General features: G+C 31.2%; 2 protein-coding genes across 4 annotated transcripts in view; one reads left to right on the top strand and one right to left on the bottom strand.

Annotated features, from left to right (window-relative positions):
* Jarid2 (Jumonji, AT rich interactive domain 2) overlaps nt 1-9,242 on the top strand; it is a 23,747-nt gene extending 14,505 nt beyond the window's left edge. For 2 of the 3 annotated variants that reach the window (XM_074119899.1, XM_074119901.1), the window contains 8 exons: nt 752-897; nt 1,162-1,450; nt 2,036-2,150; nt 2,325-2,619; nt 3,070-3,168; nt 3,596-3,775; nt 4,710-4,820; nt 4,989-9,242. In XM_074119899.1, the coding sequence (XP_073976000.1) occupies nt 752-897; nt 1,162-1,450; nt 2,036-2,150; nt 2,325-2,619; nt 3,070-3,168; nt 3,596-3,775; nt 4,710-4,820; nt 4,989-5,093 (1,340 nt within the window). In that variant the 3' untranslated portion in view covers nt 5,094-9,242. The remainder of the gene's footprint in view (nt 1-751; nt 898-1,161; nt 1,451-2,035; nt 2,151-2,324; nt 2,620-3,069; nt 3,169-3,595; nt 3,776-4,709; nt 4,821-4,988) is intronic. The other variant, XM_074119900.1, reaches the window with a different exon arrangement.
* LOC141449940 (solute carrier family 35 member C2) lies at nt 8,915-14,479 on the bottom strand. Its single transcript, XM_074119907.1, has 7 exons — nt 13,986-14,479; nt 13,419-13,633; nt 13,264-13,336; nt 12,307-12,425; nt 12,101-12,234; nt 11,801-11,979; nt 8,915-10,771 (listed from the first exon to the last, which is right to left on the bottom strand). The coding sequence occupies exons 1-7, from the start codon at nt 14,142-14,144 to the stop codon at nt 10,463-10,465; spliced, it is 1,188 nt and encodes a 395-aa protein (XP_073976008.1). The 5' UTR covers nt 14,145-14,479; the 3' UTR covers nt 8,915-10,462.

Below are 14,479 nucleotides of genomic sequence, written 5' to 3'. Positions count from 1 at the left end.
TTGGGTGCCGCACTTCTTCAACGAGGACCACAAGATCGACGTATTTTTCATTGAGTTTCGTTCTACCCAAGTTATTGGGTAGAACATTGTCGGTAGTGCAAATTCTTATAGGAAATGAAAACTGGTTTAATTATGCCAATTTACGTACAAGAAGGGTAGTTCTTTCACAAATAATACAGCACCATATTTGGAAAGACCTCCACACTCAGAAAGTATGTTGTGTGTCTGGTAGGACATAGAAGGCATTATTCTTTGTTTAATGCGTTAAGTGCTTATAGCTTATAGTATTAGTATTTTCCCTGCTCTCTAAGTGGTGAAGCAATTAATAGAAACACTCCAACAGAAGAAGTCGTGATAAATAAATACAAACATATAAATGCGAACATACGTAATTAGCAAATTCAGAACTTGTACTGGAAGATCTTTCTTAGTTCTCGGTCTCATCTCAGCGGTAGGGCCTTCGTCATAGGTGAATCCATTCCATACTTCAGCTCTAAAGTAGACAAATCTTTAGCATCACAAAACTACATATGAGTCTGTTACATTTTTATACCAAATTGTTCATCTGCGATGACAGTACTACGTATTTATAATCATGGGATAGAAAGGCTAGACTTTGTGAATCAACCCATTAGAAAGGTCATTTGTAAATCTTTCTCCGAACTCTGGTTCACATATAGAGTTAAATTGGTTTCATTAATCACTTTGTTTTGTTAAGATTTCTGTTACAATACATTTATGAAACAATTAGGTGAAAGAAGTAAGCTACTCGAAGAAGTGGAGTTAGAATGGAAGGAGAGAGAAAAAAGGATGATGGAACGAGATGAAGATGCAGAAAAGGAAGAAGGGTCGGATAATGAAAGCGACACTGATGAAAGAGATGAATGTATAACTAAAGTGAGTTGAAAATTCATCCATAGTAGAAATTTCGCTAAGTTATCGTTCAATACTGTAACATTGAATGTTTTCAAAACTAAGTTTATTTACAAAATGAAAGATTTAGCTAAGTGGTTAGATTTGCAGAGATCACCAATTTGAACCCATTTTAACAAAAAATTTGCGATTTTAAATAAAATCTATAATTGAGAATTTCTGTAGTTAATGGGTGGTTTAAATTTTTAAATGGTTTCATTCAATTGTGAAAAAAAAATTTATTTACAGGGAAAGTCAGTGGCATTGAGCGGCTTCTACCGCATTGCTCGCAACACAATGTCAATGTGGTTCTCCAAAGATAGTACACCAGGTCCTGAAGAAGTTGAAAATGAATTTTGGCGACATGTTACTGTTGGTACCGCGCATGTTTGTGTACATTCTGGTTCTATTGACACGGCTGCATGGGGATGGGGATTTCCAACCGGAAAAGAACGTTCTTCGGCAAGGCATCCGTGGAATCTTAAGATTTTAACCAACAATCCTCGCTCCATACTAAGATCTCTTGGGCCAGTTTTAGGTAAGTGCTTTATTTTTGATTTTACTGAAAAAAATAAGAAATACAGTGACATTTTTTATGCGTCTTTCGTTGTTTTAGATGAAATTCTTTCATGTACCGAGACGTTGCTAACAGGCTTAAATTTATTAAGTTAACTTTCAGCAAAAGTTTATGTTTCGGGCTATTAAAAAAATAAAATAAAGTTGGTGTGAACCTCACCCACTTACTTTACCTCACAAATACAAGATAATTTGAACAACCGCTTAGTTGTTCTCCGGTATGAAGTTTTTTATAAAGTGAAATAATAATAAAAAGAAAAAGAAGAAAGCTATTGATTAAGCTAGTTCTACAAATGAAACCTTATGAAATCAAGCAAATACCCTAATGTGTAAGATTTTGGTCAATTATATCATTCGTATTGATACTACCTTAAGCAGTAATAATTATATTCTGTTCTAAAACAGACACCTCTTAAGTTACTTGTTAGTTTGTTAATCGTTTTGTTGAAATTACAGATTCTCAAAGTGAGTGTAAGTCTTTAATGAGAGCTCTTGTCGTGAAAGAAAAGTAGAATTTCAATAAAAAAATACGTGAATGTTGTTTCAGGTGTTACAGTACCCACGCTTCACGTAGGCATGCTGTTTTCCGCTTGTTGTTGGTACAGAGACCCCCATGCTCTGCCATGGATCGAATATCTTCACACCGGCGCCAACAAAATTTGGTGAGTGGTCATCACATCTAATTAATTCGAATGAGACATTCTTAATGTTATTGTGGTCTTAAATAAGAAGATGGTTTATTACCAATAAAATTGAAATTTACATAACTGGATAAATATATGCCCCAAATATGGTAAATAATTAATAACTTTTTTTTTATATATATATATATCTAGGTATGGGGTGCCCGATTCTTGGAGTGAAGAACTTAAAATTGCGGTGAAACGTTTGATGCCACGTTATTGTCGAGATAAAAAGAAAATTTGGCTGGCATCTGATACTGTTATGGTTCCTCCGCAACTGCTCGTTTCGCATGGTGTTTCAGTGTGTAGAACTGTTCAAGAACCAGGACATTTTGTGGTTGTCTTCCCTCGTGCTTTTACATCTAGCCTTTGTACTGGTTATTTAGTCTCAGAGAGCGTCTATTTCGCACATTCATCTTGGCTGGATACTTCTCGTTCTGTTTTTAAGGTAAATTTTATTTATAAATTATAATTAATGTTAGATATATCAACTGTGAGGGAAATTCAGTGATTTCTAGCTGGAATCACACTCAAAGGCAGCTTACTGGTGATGGATTACGTTATCTGTTTTCTGAATGTATTATGAGAACATTCATTTAGTGCAGTCGAAGAGTGCTGAGAAAAGCGATAATGGTCATACGCAGACGTAAATGATACTTAAATTTGTTTTAAGAATTTTTAAGATTACACTGATAAATTCAGGAAGGCTTCAGTGACCACAGATCTTGACAGGTTTTCCCTGCTTCCCACCCCCAAAAAAGCAACTTGCATTTGGATTATTTTCAATGAGCAAATTATCCTTAAACAATAAATCCGAAAAATCTGTCTGAACTACACAATAATTTCGCCTCTAAAGCTATCAAAGGTTCTTAAACTTTCGTTGTTTTACAAATTCTAGGATATCCAGGACAGTTGCGAACCACCAATATTTTCATTGGAGAAGTTGCTTTTTAATATCGCTACTGATATAAGATCATCTGCTGAGGTGTTGACGCAAGTAAGTTTCATATTAATATAAAAATGAATTTATTTTTTTTTTTTTTACACACTAAACTAAACAGACCTCTGAAGCCCTCAGAGGGAAGTAGCTACTACGTACTAGCAACGACTGCACAATAATGCATCTGGAATCTTAAACAAAATTGAACCACCCAAATACCCCAGTACCAATCAGAACGTTCTGAGATTAGATAATTAATCACAGAATTGCTACCGCTCTCTTTTACATTTCAAAGCTAATATTGTTGCAAGACGTCTTTTTGCTATATTTTTTCAAAATTATTTAGATAAAGTACAAAATTTCTGTGCATTTATTTAACAATATAAGTATGGATTAAATTAGAAGAAAAAGAAATGTATTCTATAAATTTTTAATTTTTTTATAACTGACATTAATTTTAAAACATTTAAATAATTTGATTTAGATTTTGCCGATGGTGATAGAATTAAGAAATGAAGAGGTATCTAGAAGGAAAGTTCTGGAAGGTTTTGGTTTAGTAGCTGATGAAAAATTGCCTGTAACAAAAGGTCGGAGGACCAAAAGTCAAGAAGAACCTAATGAATATGAGTGTGAAATATGCAGAGGCAACCTTTTCTTGTCACTTGTAAGTACTGCAAAGAATACATTGTGTAACTTTTCAACTTACAAATCATTTAACAAAAACTTGAGCCAAACTTTGGTGACTGATGAAAATCTGATTTAAATAAAAAAAATATGTTTAAATAAAAGAAACAATCTAAAACTTATTAAAATTGTGACAAATCACATAGCAGAATTCGTGTTATTGTTTTGGTAATGTATGGGGGTTCTGTAATCTGAGAAAGATTAAAAAATCACTAGTCACAGAATTTATGATGAATAAAATAATATTGTCACTATATATATTCAATTTTGTTGCACTATCCACCATTGATCGTAAAAATACAGCGATTTTTTTTGTCTTTGTGGCACCACAGAACATGTGGAAGGACGTTTACGAGCTACTTCGATCGATAATCGTTAGGCCATTATAGGTAATGATTGTTATAGGCGGCTATATTTTGGGAGAGCATAATATGGTTCTTATCAAATTTCTGAAAACAAGATTTTGACTTACTATTTGTGCTTAGGTCATGAAAAGTCGGAATTCATTGAATTTTGATAGGAAACGCATTCACGATTAATTACTCCTGATATAACACAAGTAATACTACATCAGAGCAAAAGCAGTTATTCTTTTGAAGAATGGAATGTCGAATGAATTTTTTTGTTTTCTTTTTAAAGAGATTTGAGCATGCTATCTCTGGTGGTCTGTGCTTGTGTAAGTTCCGTTCAGCATTACCAACCTGCATCTCCTTTCTACTTTCCCCTTAGCTTTTAAAAGGTATAACGGAGGTTTAGACGTTGTCAGTTCTGTTGAAAGTACACTCGTTATAGGATCGTCAAAAACGAGTAAAAATTTAAACTTCAAAAAGTATTGGACAAATTAACGGGCAAAATTTTATTCTCTATAATTTGCGCTCATATATATTCAGAATATGTTATTTTTTGTTCTTCAGGTGACTAATACACAAGATGAAATAAATTATTGTCTAGTCCACGCTATAGAGATCATTACACAGGATAAGGATATAATGAAGCATTGCAAGTTGATGTACGCCTACGATGAGGTATATATCTGCAGCTTAATTTTTTCGTTAATAGAATATCGTAATTTGTTTCAAACGATTCCACATTATCCTTCCGATGCGGTTTATGTACCCACATTTCCTGTTATTTCGCCCGCCTAACATTCGTAAGCCCATCTAAAATCCTTTACATATTTATTTCATTTTTAGGAGGAGATGGAAGAATTAATTGAAAAAATAAAAACAAAAATTGAAACTAAAAACCAAAAGAAACAAGGAAAAAACTCCAATACTAGCAGCAGTAGTAAGAGTTAAGTATGTAATTATAAAAACCGAACACTTCTTTTAAATTTTAATTTACCTTTTTATAAGTACAGGCTAGTCTTGCATAGTCACCATGACTTTTTTTTTTTTTGTTAAAAGACAAAAAAAAAAGAATATTTGTCAGTAATAGCATCACATTCTTTTCCTTTAGCGTTAAAAAACGTACATGAGGAAAAGAATTTTTAAAAAAATATTCGTTATCTATAATTTACCTCTATTGTAGGAACATTTGTGGCACTTGAAAAGTGTTTAAAAAAATTAACTTTGACTAACTGAAAGATCAGTTTGTATATTTTCTTATTACCAATAAGAAAAAAATAAATAAATATCGATAAATAATCAAGATTAATGTTGTATTTTTTAACTAAGTAAAGAAAATAAACATACCAAAGTATTCAGCTAGATTTTAAGTGTCTATGTAGTTAGATTTATTTTTAAAAAAATAATAATAATATTAAATAGGCTTCAGAAAAAAGAAAGTTAATGTTTTCTGAAAATTATGCAACTCCTTAAGGATTTTTAATTCTTATTTTATTATTTTTTAAAATCTTTAATTTAAAATTTTAAATCTAAATATATAATAATTATATTAATTACTGTTTTATATAATATATATATATATGTTGTTGGTAAATTTATTGAATTTTAATTGTGCATAGAAACAAAATTTTTGCCTTAACAAAAAAAAAAATCCTGTAGTTGACGCTTTTTGTGTACAGTAGAGCTGAGTGTTAAAATTTATTTTTTATATTAATTGAAAGTAAATAACTGTAGTAGAAACAGTCTTTCATTCTGTCAGTGTAGCTGTAATATCAAACAAAATATAAATTCTAAAAATAATAATAATAATGAAAACATTTAATCATAAAATAAAAAATACGCAAAAATCTGGTTCATTTATAAAAGAAATCAATAATTAATTTTATTTTAATGTATATTTAATTTTCTTTTACTGAAAATTGGGCAGATTTTATAAGAAAAATTAAAATATTTGTTATGAGGTACCTTGTGTACGAAGAAATGTTGATTACTCATTGGCCTGAGAGTATCCACTCACTATAAACCGCTAAAAGTTCAAATTTGATGTTTCTCTTAGCACCAGAAAAGTTTTGGTGATAATTGAGAAACAAGGAAATACTCCTTAGCAAAAAGAATTATTCCTTAATAATTAGTTTTTTAGGAAACATGGTACTCTGCTCGCTCTAGTGCTGCTCTTTTAATTTTTAACTGCAATATTATTTCCAGAAAAAAAATCCGATTAATGGACATTTATAATGTGCCATTTCTATGTAATTTTTTTTGTTCATATGTTTATATTTTATTTATAAGAATTGTATATATATATATTCAAAATTTCAAATTTGAAGTAAATTAGTTAAAAGGAAGTGCCACATTACTGGACATTTTTCATTTTTCAATTGCGAAACCCTTTACAATAATTAAAAGTGGATTTCACCCATGGAAATCTCACTTTTAATTTTCTAATGTTACCAGAAAACTTCATTTAAGCGGGGATCTAAGGGCCGGGTGAAGTTTACGTCTTCAAAAGTGCGCAATTTCAAGTACACATAACTTTTTCTGCAATTGTCTAGACATTTCCAAGAAGGTGTTCTTTTAACTGGGACTTATGTTCGTTTGCTTATCACTTAGCATTGTTTTTTTTTTTTAGTGGAGGTCTCCGGGAGAAGCTTTGACTTGTAGCTTCCTTTAATGGAAATAGTATCTTTTTATTAAAATCAACGTGCACATTTATGTTGTGTTGAACTCCCTTTTCCTTTCAAATTGTATTTAAAAATAATTTCAACTACATAATATGCAGCATGTAAAAGTTGCGTGAATAATCACAGGTTTTTTTATTGGTTAAATTTTTGTTTTTAGTCTTCAAACTACTAAATTTTCAGATTTGTATTTGTTCTTTAATTTGATTATAAACCTTTCACGACAATAAAGCAAAATTATTACTTTTATAACATGATGATTCTAAAAGTATAAATGAGATAAAGATAGAAATAACAAATTTATTAGGAAATATTTCTATTTCAGTTCTATGCAATATATTATAATTTTGTTTTTATTATTGATTTATTCAGTTTTAGGCTTTTATTTATAAAAATTTATTATATATAAATTGTAAACATACTTTTATCGTTATGTACAAATATTTTTCTTCTCTGTTTACCTTAATAATGTAAAAGAAGAAGATAAAAAACTTTTCGATAACTTATCTGTTTAATACATATTAAATAATTTTAGTTCATTAATACTTTGATTTCTTAACTTATTTTATTATTCCTTTTAAGAAGAAGCAGTGTGTGCTTCTTGAATCTAATTGGATTTTCTTTTAGGTGCAAAGTCAGTAAAGTAATGGTTAGTGGTCCCTACATAAATACAGCATACATTGCTACTTTTAATTAAAAAACTATTTTTATTTTACATTTTTTAAAAAATATAATTCAATTATAAAATATTTCAGATCTCCCTGAAGCTAATATTTGACAAAAATATGAATATTGAATAAAATTCTCTTAATTTCAAATAACCCTATTTAATTTGCAAAAATACAGGACACCCATTCACATTAATGTATATTTTACTTTAATGTAACTTTTTGTTTAAAACAGACCATATTTTACACTTATCTTGACTAGATATGCATTAACATGGAGTCTGAAAACTCCAGATCAGTTTGTTTTTTTTCGTACATAGATAGAGGCAGATAATATAATTTATTACCTACCCATTCTTAAATTCTTAACCTCAACAAACACATTGAAAAATAGTATTATCTATTTTTTTTTCACAGAAATATTTGAATACCCTCTTTTATTTCTCTACTTGGACAGCATTTTGTTAAAAAAAAAAAGGAAAAAGTGTTAGGCTGTCGCGATCAAGCCCAACTAATTTGTACTTTCATACAAAACACAGGAAGTTTCATATAAAGTTGCTTCCATTTTTTCTTACAAAAAAATTTTAGAATCAAACAAAGAACCTTTGATTATTAGACACATCCGAAAGATTTGTGTTTTTGACCGAAAGATAATAAACCGCAAAAATAAACTATATCACAGTAACGAATTGTATTCTTTTTGGAATTGTACACTTGATTTCATTAGAAATAGTTGTTTTGGAAAAAAAAAAAAAAATTCAACGCACGGTTTGTTTGAGAACTAAAAGTCGCAGAAATCTCGAACTGTGAATTCCATTTTAACCTTATTTTCGTTTCCGATATTAAGGCTAAGCGGAATTCTGACTTTACGGTAGCGTTTTTGTAGAAATCAGCTAAATTGATTTCCATAAATAAGGAATGTGTGATTAGTATCTGTGATTTGTAAGTTTTCTCTTAATAGGAGCTTCTTAAAGCTCACTGCCCGTAGATGGACAGTATTGTTTGAAGCTGTCCGAAGGCCGGCTGTGCGCTGAAAAAAGCTCCGGGCGCCAACAACCTCAGATGATGATGCGCCTTAAATGCAAAAAATTAAATAAAACAAAATAGTAAGTTAGGAATGTAAAACAAAATAGTGCTTTAAGGTGTAAAAATTAAGTTTTTATCTTTTCAGTCAACATTGCAATTGGTAGCACATCTAATTTAAAAAAAATTTACTTATCAAACTATTATATTACTTGGTAGTTGGACGTTAAGTCCCGACTGAAAAAGAAAGGCGATTACTTCACTTATTATATTTCTCATGGTCATCATGAAACAGGAAAAATAAACTTTATTTTTGAAAATATAATAGTTAAAATGGCTTTTTATCACATACTTTCAAATTATATTAATTTCTAAAAGTACCATTTATTTGTAATAAGTATACTTGTTTTTTTGGAATGTTGAATACTTTTGGAAGACAAAACTAAAATTTGTTCTTCTTTACAGGCGCTTAAACCCTAGGAGATGGGTCTAGGCATCAAAAATTTAGTAATTACAAAAAATTTTAAAAAACACAATAAGGAATTTAATGCTAACAGTGGAATGAAGAATCGTGGATCGCTGAAAAAAGTGGACTCATTTATATAAGAAAAAATGTAGCTTTTTCATTGAATGATGTTAAATAACAACGCTCACAAATAATCAACAAAAAGTTCTAATTATCACTTAATATCACTTTGGAATTATCCCTCTGTTGCAAAAAAAAAAAACAACTATTCAGTATGTAGGTGCAGTAACAAAAGCGCAGTAACTGCCCCTTAGATGCTCTACGCTAAAGAAACGCTACTTTCACTTTTGCCCGTATCATTTTAAGGATGTATGCTATTAGAAAACATTTTCAAAAAATACGAAACAAAAAAAAGTAGAGGGATTAGAACGTGCCTTTGAGAAGTGCAGTAAAATATACCATATTTATTATTTGATCAAAAAAAGGGTTTCTATTTTTTTTATTAATGAATAATATTGAAAACCTAGATCTTAAAATGATACAATTTTGACCAAAACGTAGGGTTTACGATTTATAGGGATCAATACCTTTTCAGATAAGTTAATAATTCAACTTAGGCCTTTTGTATAACACCGGATATTTCTTATTAATTGACTTATCTGTCCCTTGAATGAAGGTGGTAAGAAGCGCTTGTTTTCTACCATCGGTGATTTAAAAACATATAAAATATAAACGTTACTATTATTGGTACAAAAAAAGAAATATTTTTAACAATAGAACACCCATAGGGAGTAAATAAATTAGCAAAAGTTTCTGTAAAGGAAAAAGGAATCGTCCCTGCGATCTTGGTTACCTGGGCGATTTCTCTTTAAATATACAAATTTAATTTTAATGATATATGTATATACTACTTATTTTCTGCAACTTATATTTCTCTAAATAATTTAACTAATTAGGAACCTTCTCCAATATAATGTCACTAGTTACTTGCAGTTAATTCCGTTTAATTATCTCACACTTGAAGAAAAATAAAAATTTTCAAGTATCTATGTTCCAAGTTCATAGATTTGTCTAAAAGAAGCCTTTATCTTACAAAAGCTTACAATGAGAACGAACTTTCAAACAAAGCATTTCCAATAGTTTTTATAATAGCTCTACATTAATCATATATCAAAACATGTGACGCCCGGCAAGTTAAGGAATCCACTGATGTATGAGATTAATGGTAACATATTTTCAATTCAACTTCAAATTAATAATTCAAGTATTGTGTAAGATATTTTTCTAATATTTGTGACTCAATCTATACAAAAGTTTCCAATGATAAAATGTTATGAACATCTGAATAGTTTTATATGTGAATTGCAGCGAAAATATAATTTTTGTTCAAACTTACCGCATCAACTACAAATCAGTACCTTTTCAGTTAAGTTAATAATTCAACTTAGGCCTTTTGTATTACACCGGATATTTCTAATTAACTGACTATCTGTCCCTTGAATGCAGAACACTGAATAGAACTTCTGTAGAAGAATTCTCTCCACCATGATCGTCATCTTCCTCGTCAGTAGAAGTGGTAACATCTGCTAAAAATCTTGCCGATGCTTCGTCTAACAACGGCTTATTTAATGATGCAGCAATTTCAGCTTGTCCTGTATTGTTTTTTGCAGATTTTGTTGTTTTATAAACAACATGGCATACAATTCCACCCAAACAGCATAGAAGTCCAATGAAATTTAACCCGGACATTTTATCTCCATTCCATTCGAACGCTAATATCAATGTGCATACTTCCTGAAATTGAAATAATATGATATCAAACATTCCAGAACCTTTCTATAACTGAATTTTTCATAACTCTAAAAATAAATTAACCCATTTACTGAGTATAATAGGTGTGTATATAAAGATAGAACCCAGAACAAATTTTCCTTTTTGAGGAAATTACAAAGCCTAGTTATATGTTACACGTTACAAGTGAATGTGGTGAGAATGGATCCTCCGAGGCACTAGGAGCCCTCAGAGCAACTAGCCTTTTCCTAACTAAAGCAGAGTTGTGGGAGTAGCATTTTACTTCCTTCAGAAAAACAGTCAGAAAGGATGAATGGGAACCAGGGTTAGAATCTATTTTCTCAAGTTTTTACAATTTAGGTCAGGGAGGCATGTACCTTCACAATCTGCTATTCGCAAGCTTAATTCTCTCTTATGTCCAGATCAGCACTAAGAGGCACATTTATGAAGCGATAGACCAAAGCATTCTTGCTCTACGCATCAGAAACATGGGCAGTCAGCAAGAAAATGCAAAAAAAGATGAAGGCGACTGAAATGGATTTCTGGAGGCTTCCGCGAGAATATCACGTTGAGAGAGGAGGAGGAATGCGGATATAAAAAAATAGTGGAGAAGCATAGCGCAGAGACAGAAGAAATAGAAAAGAAGAAATTGATAGGATTCGGCCGCGTGTTAAGGATGCCAGGAAATAGAATGCCGGAATAAGTAATTGTGCCCGCCTGGTACGAGGAAAAGAGGCAGGCCTAGGAACACTAGCAAAATGGCATCGTAGAGCTAATGGCAGGACGAGGGCTGTGCGAGCAAAACGCACTGGAGAACTAGTATTGAGTGTATATATGGATAATTATAATTCCTGCATACATTACATTGTAGATAGATGTGTGAAGTCCGGATGTGTTTGTTTTATAGTAGGATAACTGGTCTGAGGAAACCTCAAGGTTGAGGAAAAATCCTTATAAAACAAAAAATGAAAATTTCGTCTTTTTTATCAAGTTCGTATTCAGGAAAAGCAGAAAATATTTACTGAATATCACCTTAAAGATGCTAGCCACAGAGAGCGTAAGACTAGACATGCGAGAAATGACAAGATATTCTGACAATTCCATAGCAAATGCAATTGAACTTCCGATTAAAACATATAATATTGTAAACCAAACTAATGGCGTATCTTCTGGGAATGAGAGCATGCTCCATCCATGAATTGCCACGCCAGCTGGAAAAAATCACACATGTTATGAAGATATATTATGTGATAGAACGAACATATGATTCCTCAAATGAGAAGTTATTTTTAGTACATATTTTCACACACATACTGGTTATTGAAAAATTACCTTCAAAAGCAATCATGAATGGAAGGATAGAAATGAACATCCAAGGCTGAACGTGGTAAAGCATATCTACAGGATTTGAAAGGCCCATTTCTGCACGTTGCATAACGAACTGTGCTAATGTCCAACGAATTCCACTGCAATATAATTACATCTATTAATATATTTATTTTTAAAGAGGTTTAAAAAATGATTCCATAACAACTAACCTTGAAAATGAAGCGAAGAGTACAAGTAAAAAACCCATCAAATCGAACTGGGTAGATTTATATGTAAACATTATTAATCCTCCCGAGATCATGCCCACAATGACTATTAGAGACCACGACTGAAAAACACAGATTATCACCATTATAAATTTCGCAGTTTCAAAAATAGGTTTGATACTATGCAAAAGTATGGGAATTTTTAATAAATGTAGATTTAACTAGCAGAAGATTATAACAGGTTAATATGGAATAGCTACGAGAAGATAGGTACAACAAATTAGTTGAAAAGACTAAGGTTAGAAACGTTTTTCAGCAAAACTTGATAAAACTGTCAAGTCTATTCAAAACTTCCTCACTATCTAAATATAGACTGTTTATTTAAAATTCCAAACTAAGGCAAAAAGCCGAGAAGCGGGAACGAAAATGAAACTGAATCTTTCTGTGAGATTACTAAGGGAATCAAACAAAGAGAATGCCTGAGCCTGCTTCTATTTTATATTTACCCCTATAAAATTTAATACCGATGAATGACCTCGGCAGTTGAGTCACGCCGAAGTTTCAGAATTGGTAGTTTACAGATGCAGCAGCAGATTTCAGTTGCAGAGTGGTTGGAACGGGATGACTAATATGAATAACTTCAAGAAGTAGTGTGACTAGAAGAGATGAGTAATTGCCCCCTCATATTATTCTAGAAGAATAATAGCAATTTAACTAACAGACCCAATCTGCAGGCAACTCATAGAGGGGATTCTGAGATATAACGCGTACAAAACCCATTCACCACAATTGTTTTTTAAAATTCAATCAAAATTACATTCTGCACAAACACTACACTCAAGGAAGTCAAAACAGCATTTTCTTGCCGATGTGGAATCCGCTTCTCACCTATTACCTAATCACATCTGACCCTAATCTCCTTCTTAATCTAAGAAATCAAAAATTTTATGAATAAAATACCTTTTCTTCTAATTTAAATAATAGTGCGAAGAATAAAATAAATATTATGCTTGTGGATTTTGTCATTGTGTACCTGCAACAAAAATTTATCAGTTTATTCTAAATGTAACGATGTTCAATCATAATGAAGACTTTAAATTAGTCAAATAAATTACAAGGAAACTGTGATGAATTCAAGGCCCCAATTTGAAAAGGCTATATCAAGACCACTCACGAAGCCCATAGGAGCAATTTTTCTTATAGTATTTGGCCAATCCATCTTGATCCTCTGTCGTTTGTACCAGCACTGCCATAAGCAGCGGAATATTGTAGCCATAATAAACTTTGTCATCAGGTGGATCATAACCACAAGAAGAGGATAATGAAATCTCTAAGAAAAAAAAAATGGAATCAAAGTCAATTTGTTTTACGTAACATCACATAAGTAGCATTTTTTATTGGGCTTATAAACCATAATTATTGTACAAAAAAACTTGAACTTCACAATTTCTTTCTATCGAAATTATCAAATTCCAGATTTATAAGAGCATTATAAACAAAAATATATTATTTACAGCTCCCAGACGTCATTCTTTAGCTAAGTAAAAAAACACTTCAAACTAAAATGTTGCAAAATAAAACGAAGGATAAATCCTATCCATCCTTCAGGAGGAACTATTACACTTCTTATCTTATTAAAACCCTTAAAACTTTACTTGACTATTCTTTAACAAAATATTTACCTGCAGAAACCATCTTTGATAGAAAGTCAATCCTATTGATAGTGGAAAATATAAAAGTATTATACCACTAGCGTAAAGCAAAGTCCACATATATCCTTTACTGGAAATGTGTAAAAATGTCTTATTTCCACTAGCATCGTTTAAAACAACCCTTGCCATGTTAATACATAATCCTTATCATATTGCTTCGCTTTCCTTCTTTTAACATAGTTTTTTAGAAACTTCAGCTTGTAAAGGTAATAAAAAATACATAATTGTTGTTATTTTTGCTATCACTTCACAAAAAATTAATATCTATAACAGCTGGAAACTTTAAAATTGGTGCCACCAAAAACGCCACTTTACAGGTTGTCTTCATCTACGTCAGATCCCTACATTGATCACAGCGCACGCGTATCACTAATTTTATCTACTACTTTCGTGGAAGAGTTTCATCTTTCATCATTTTTCTTAATGACTGAACATGTGGTCATACCTTAACAGTAAATATTTGT

The sequence above is a fragment of the Rhodnius prolixus genome, unplaced genomic scaffold (assembly GCF_049639745.1).
Source record: "Rhodnius prolixus isolate KJV_2025 unplaced genomic scaffold, Rpr scaffold_2, whole genome shotgun sequence".
Lineage (NCBI taxonomy): Eukaryota > Metazoa > Arthropoda > Insecta > Hemiptera > Reduviidae > Rhodnius > Rhodnius prolixus.
This window is presented reverse-complemented; position numbering and strand designations above follow the sequence as displayed.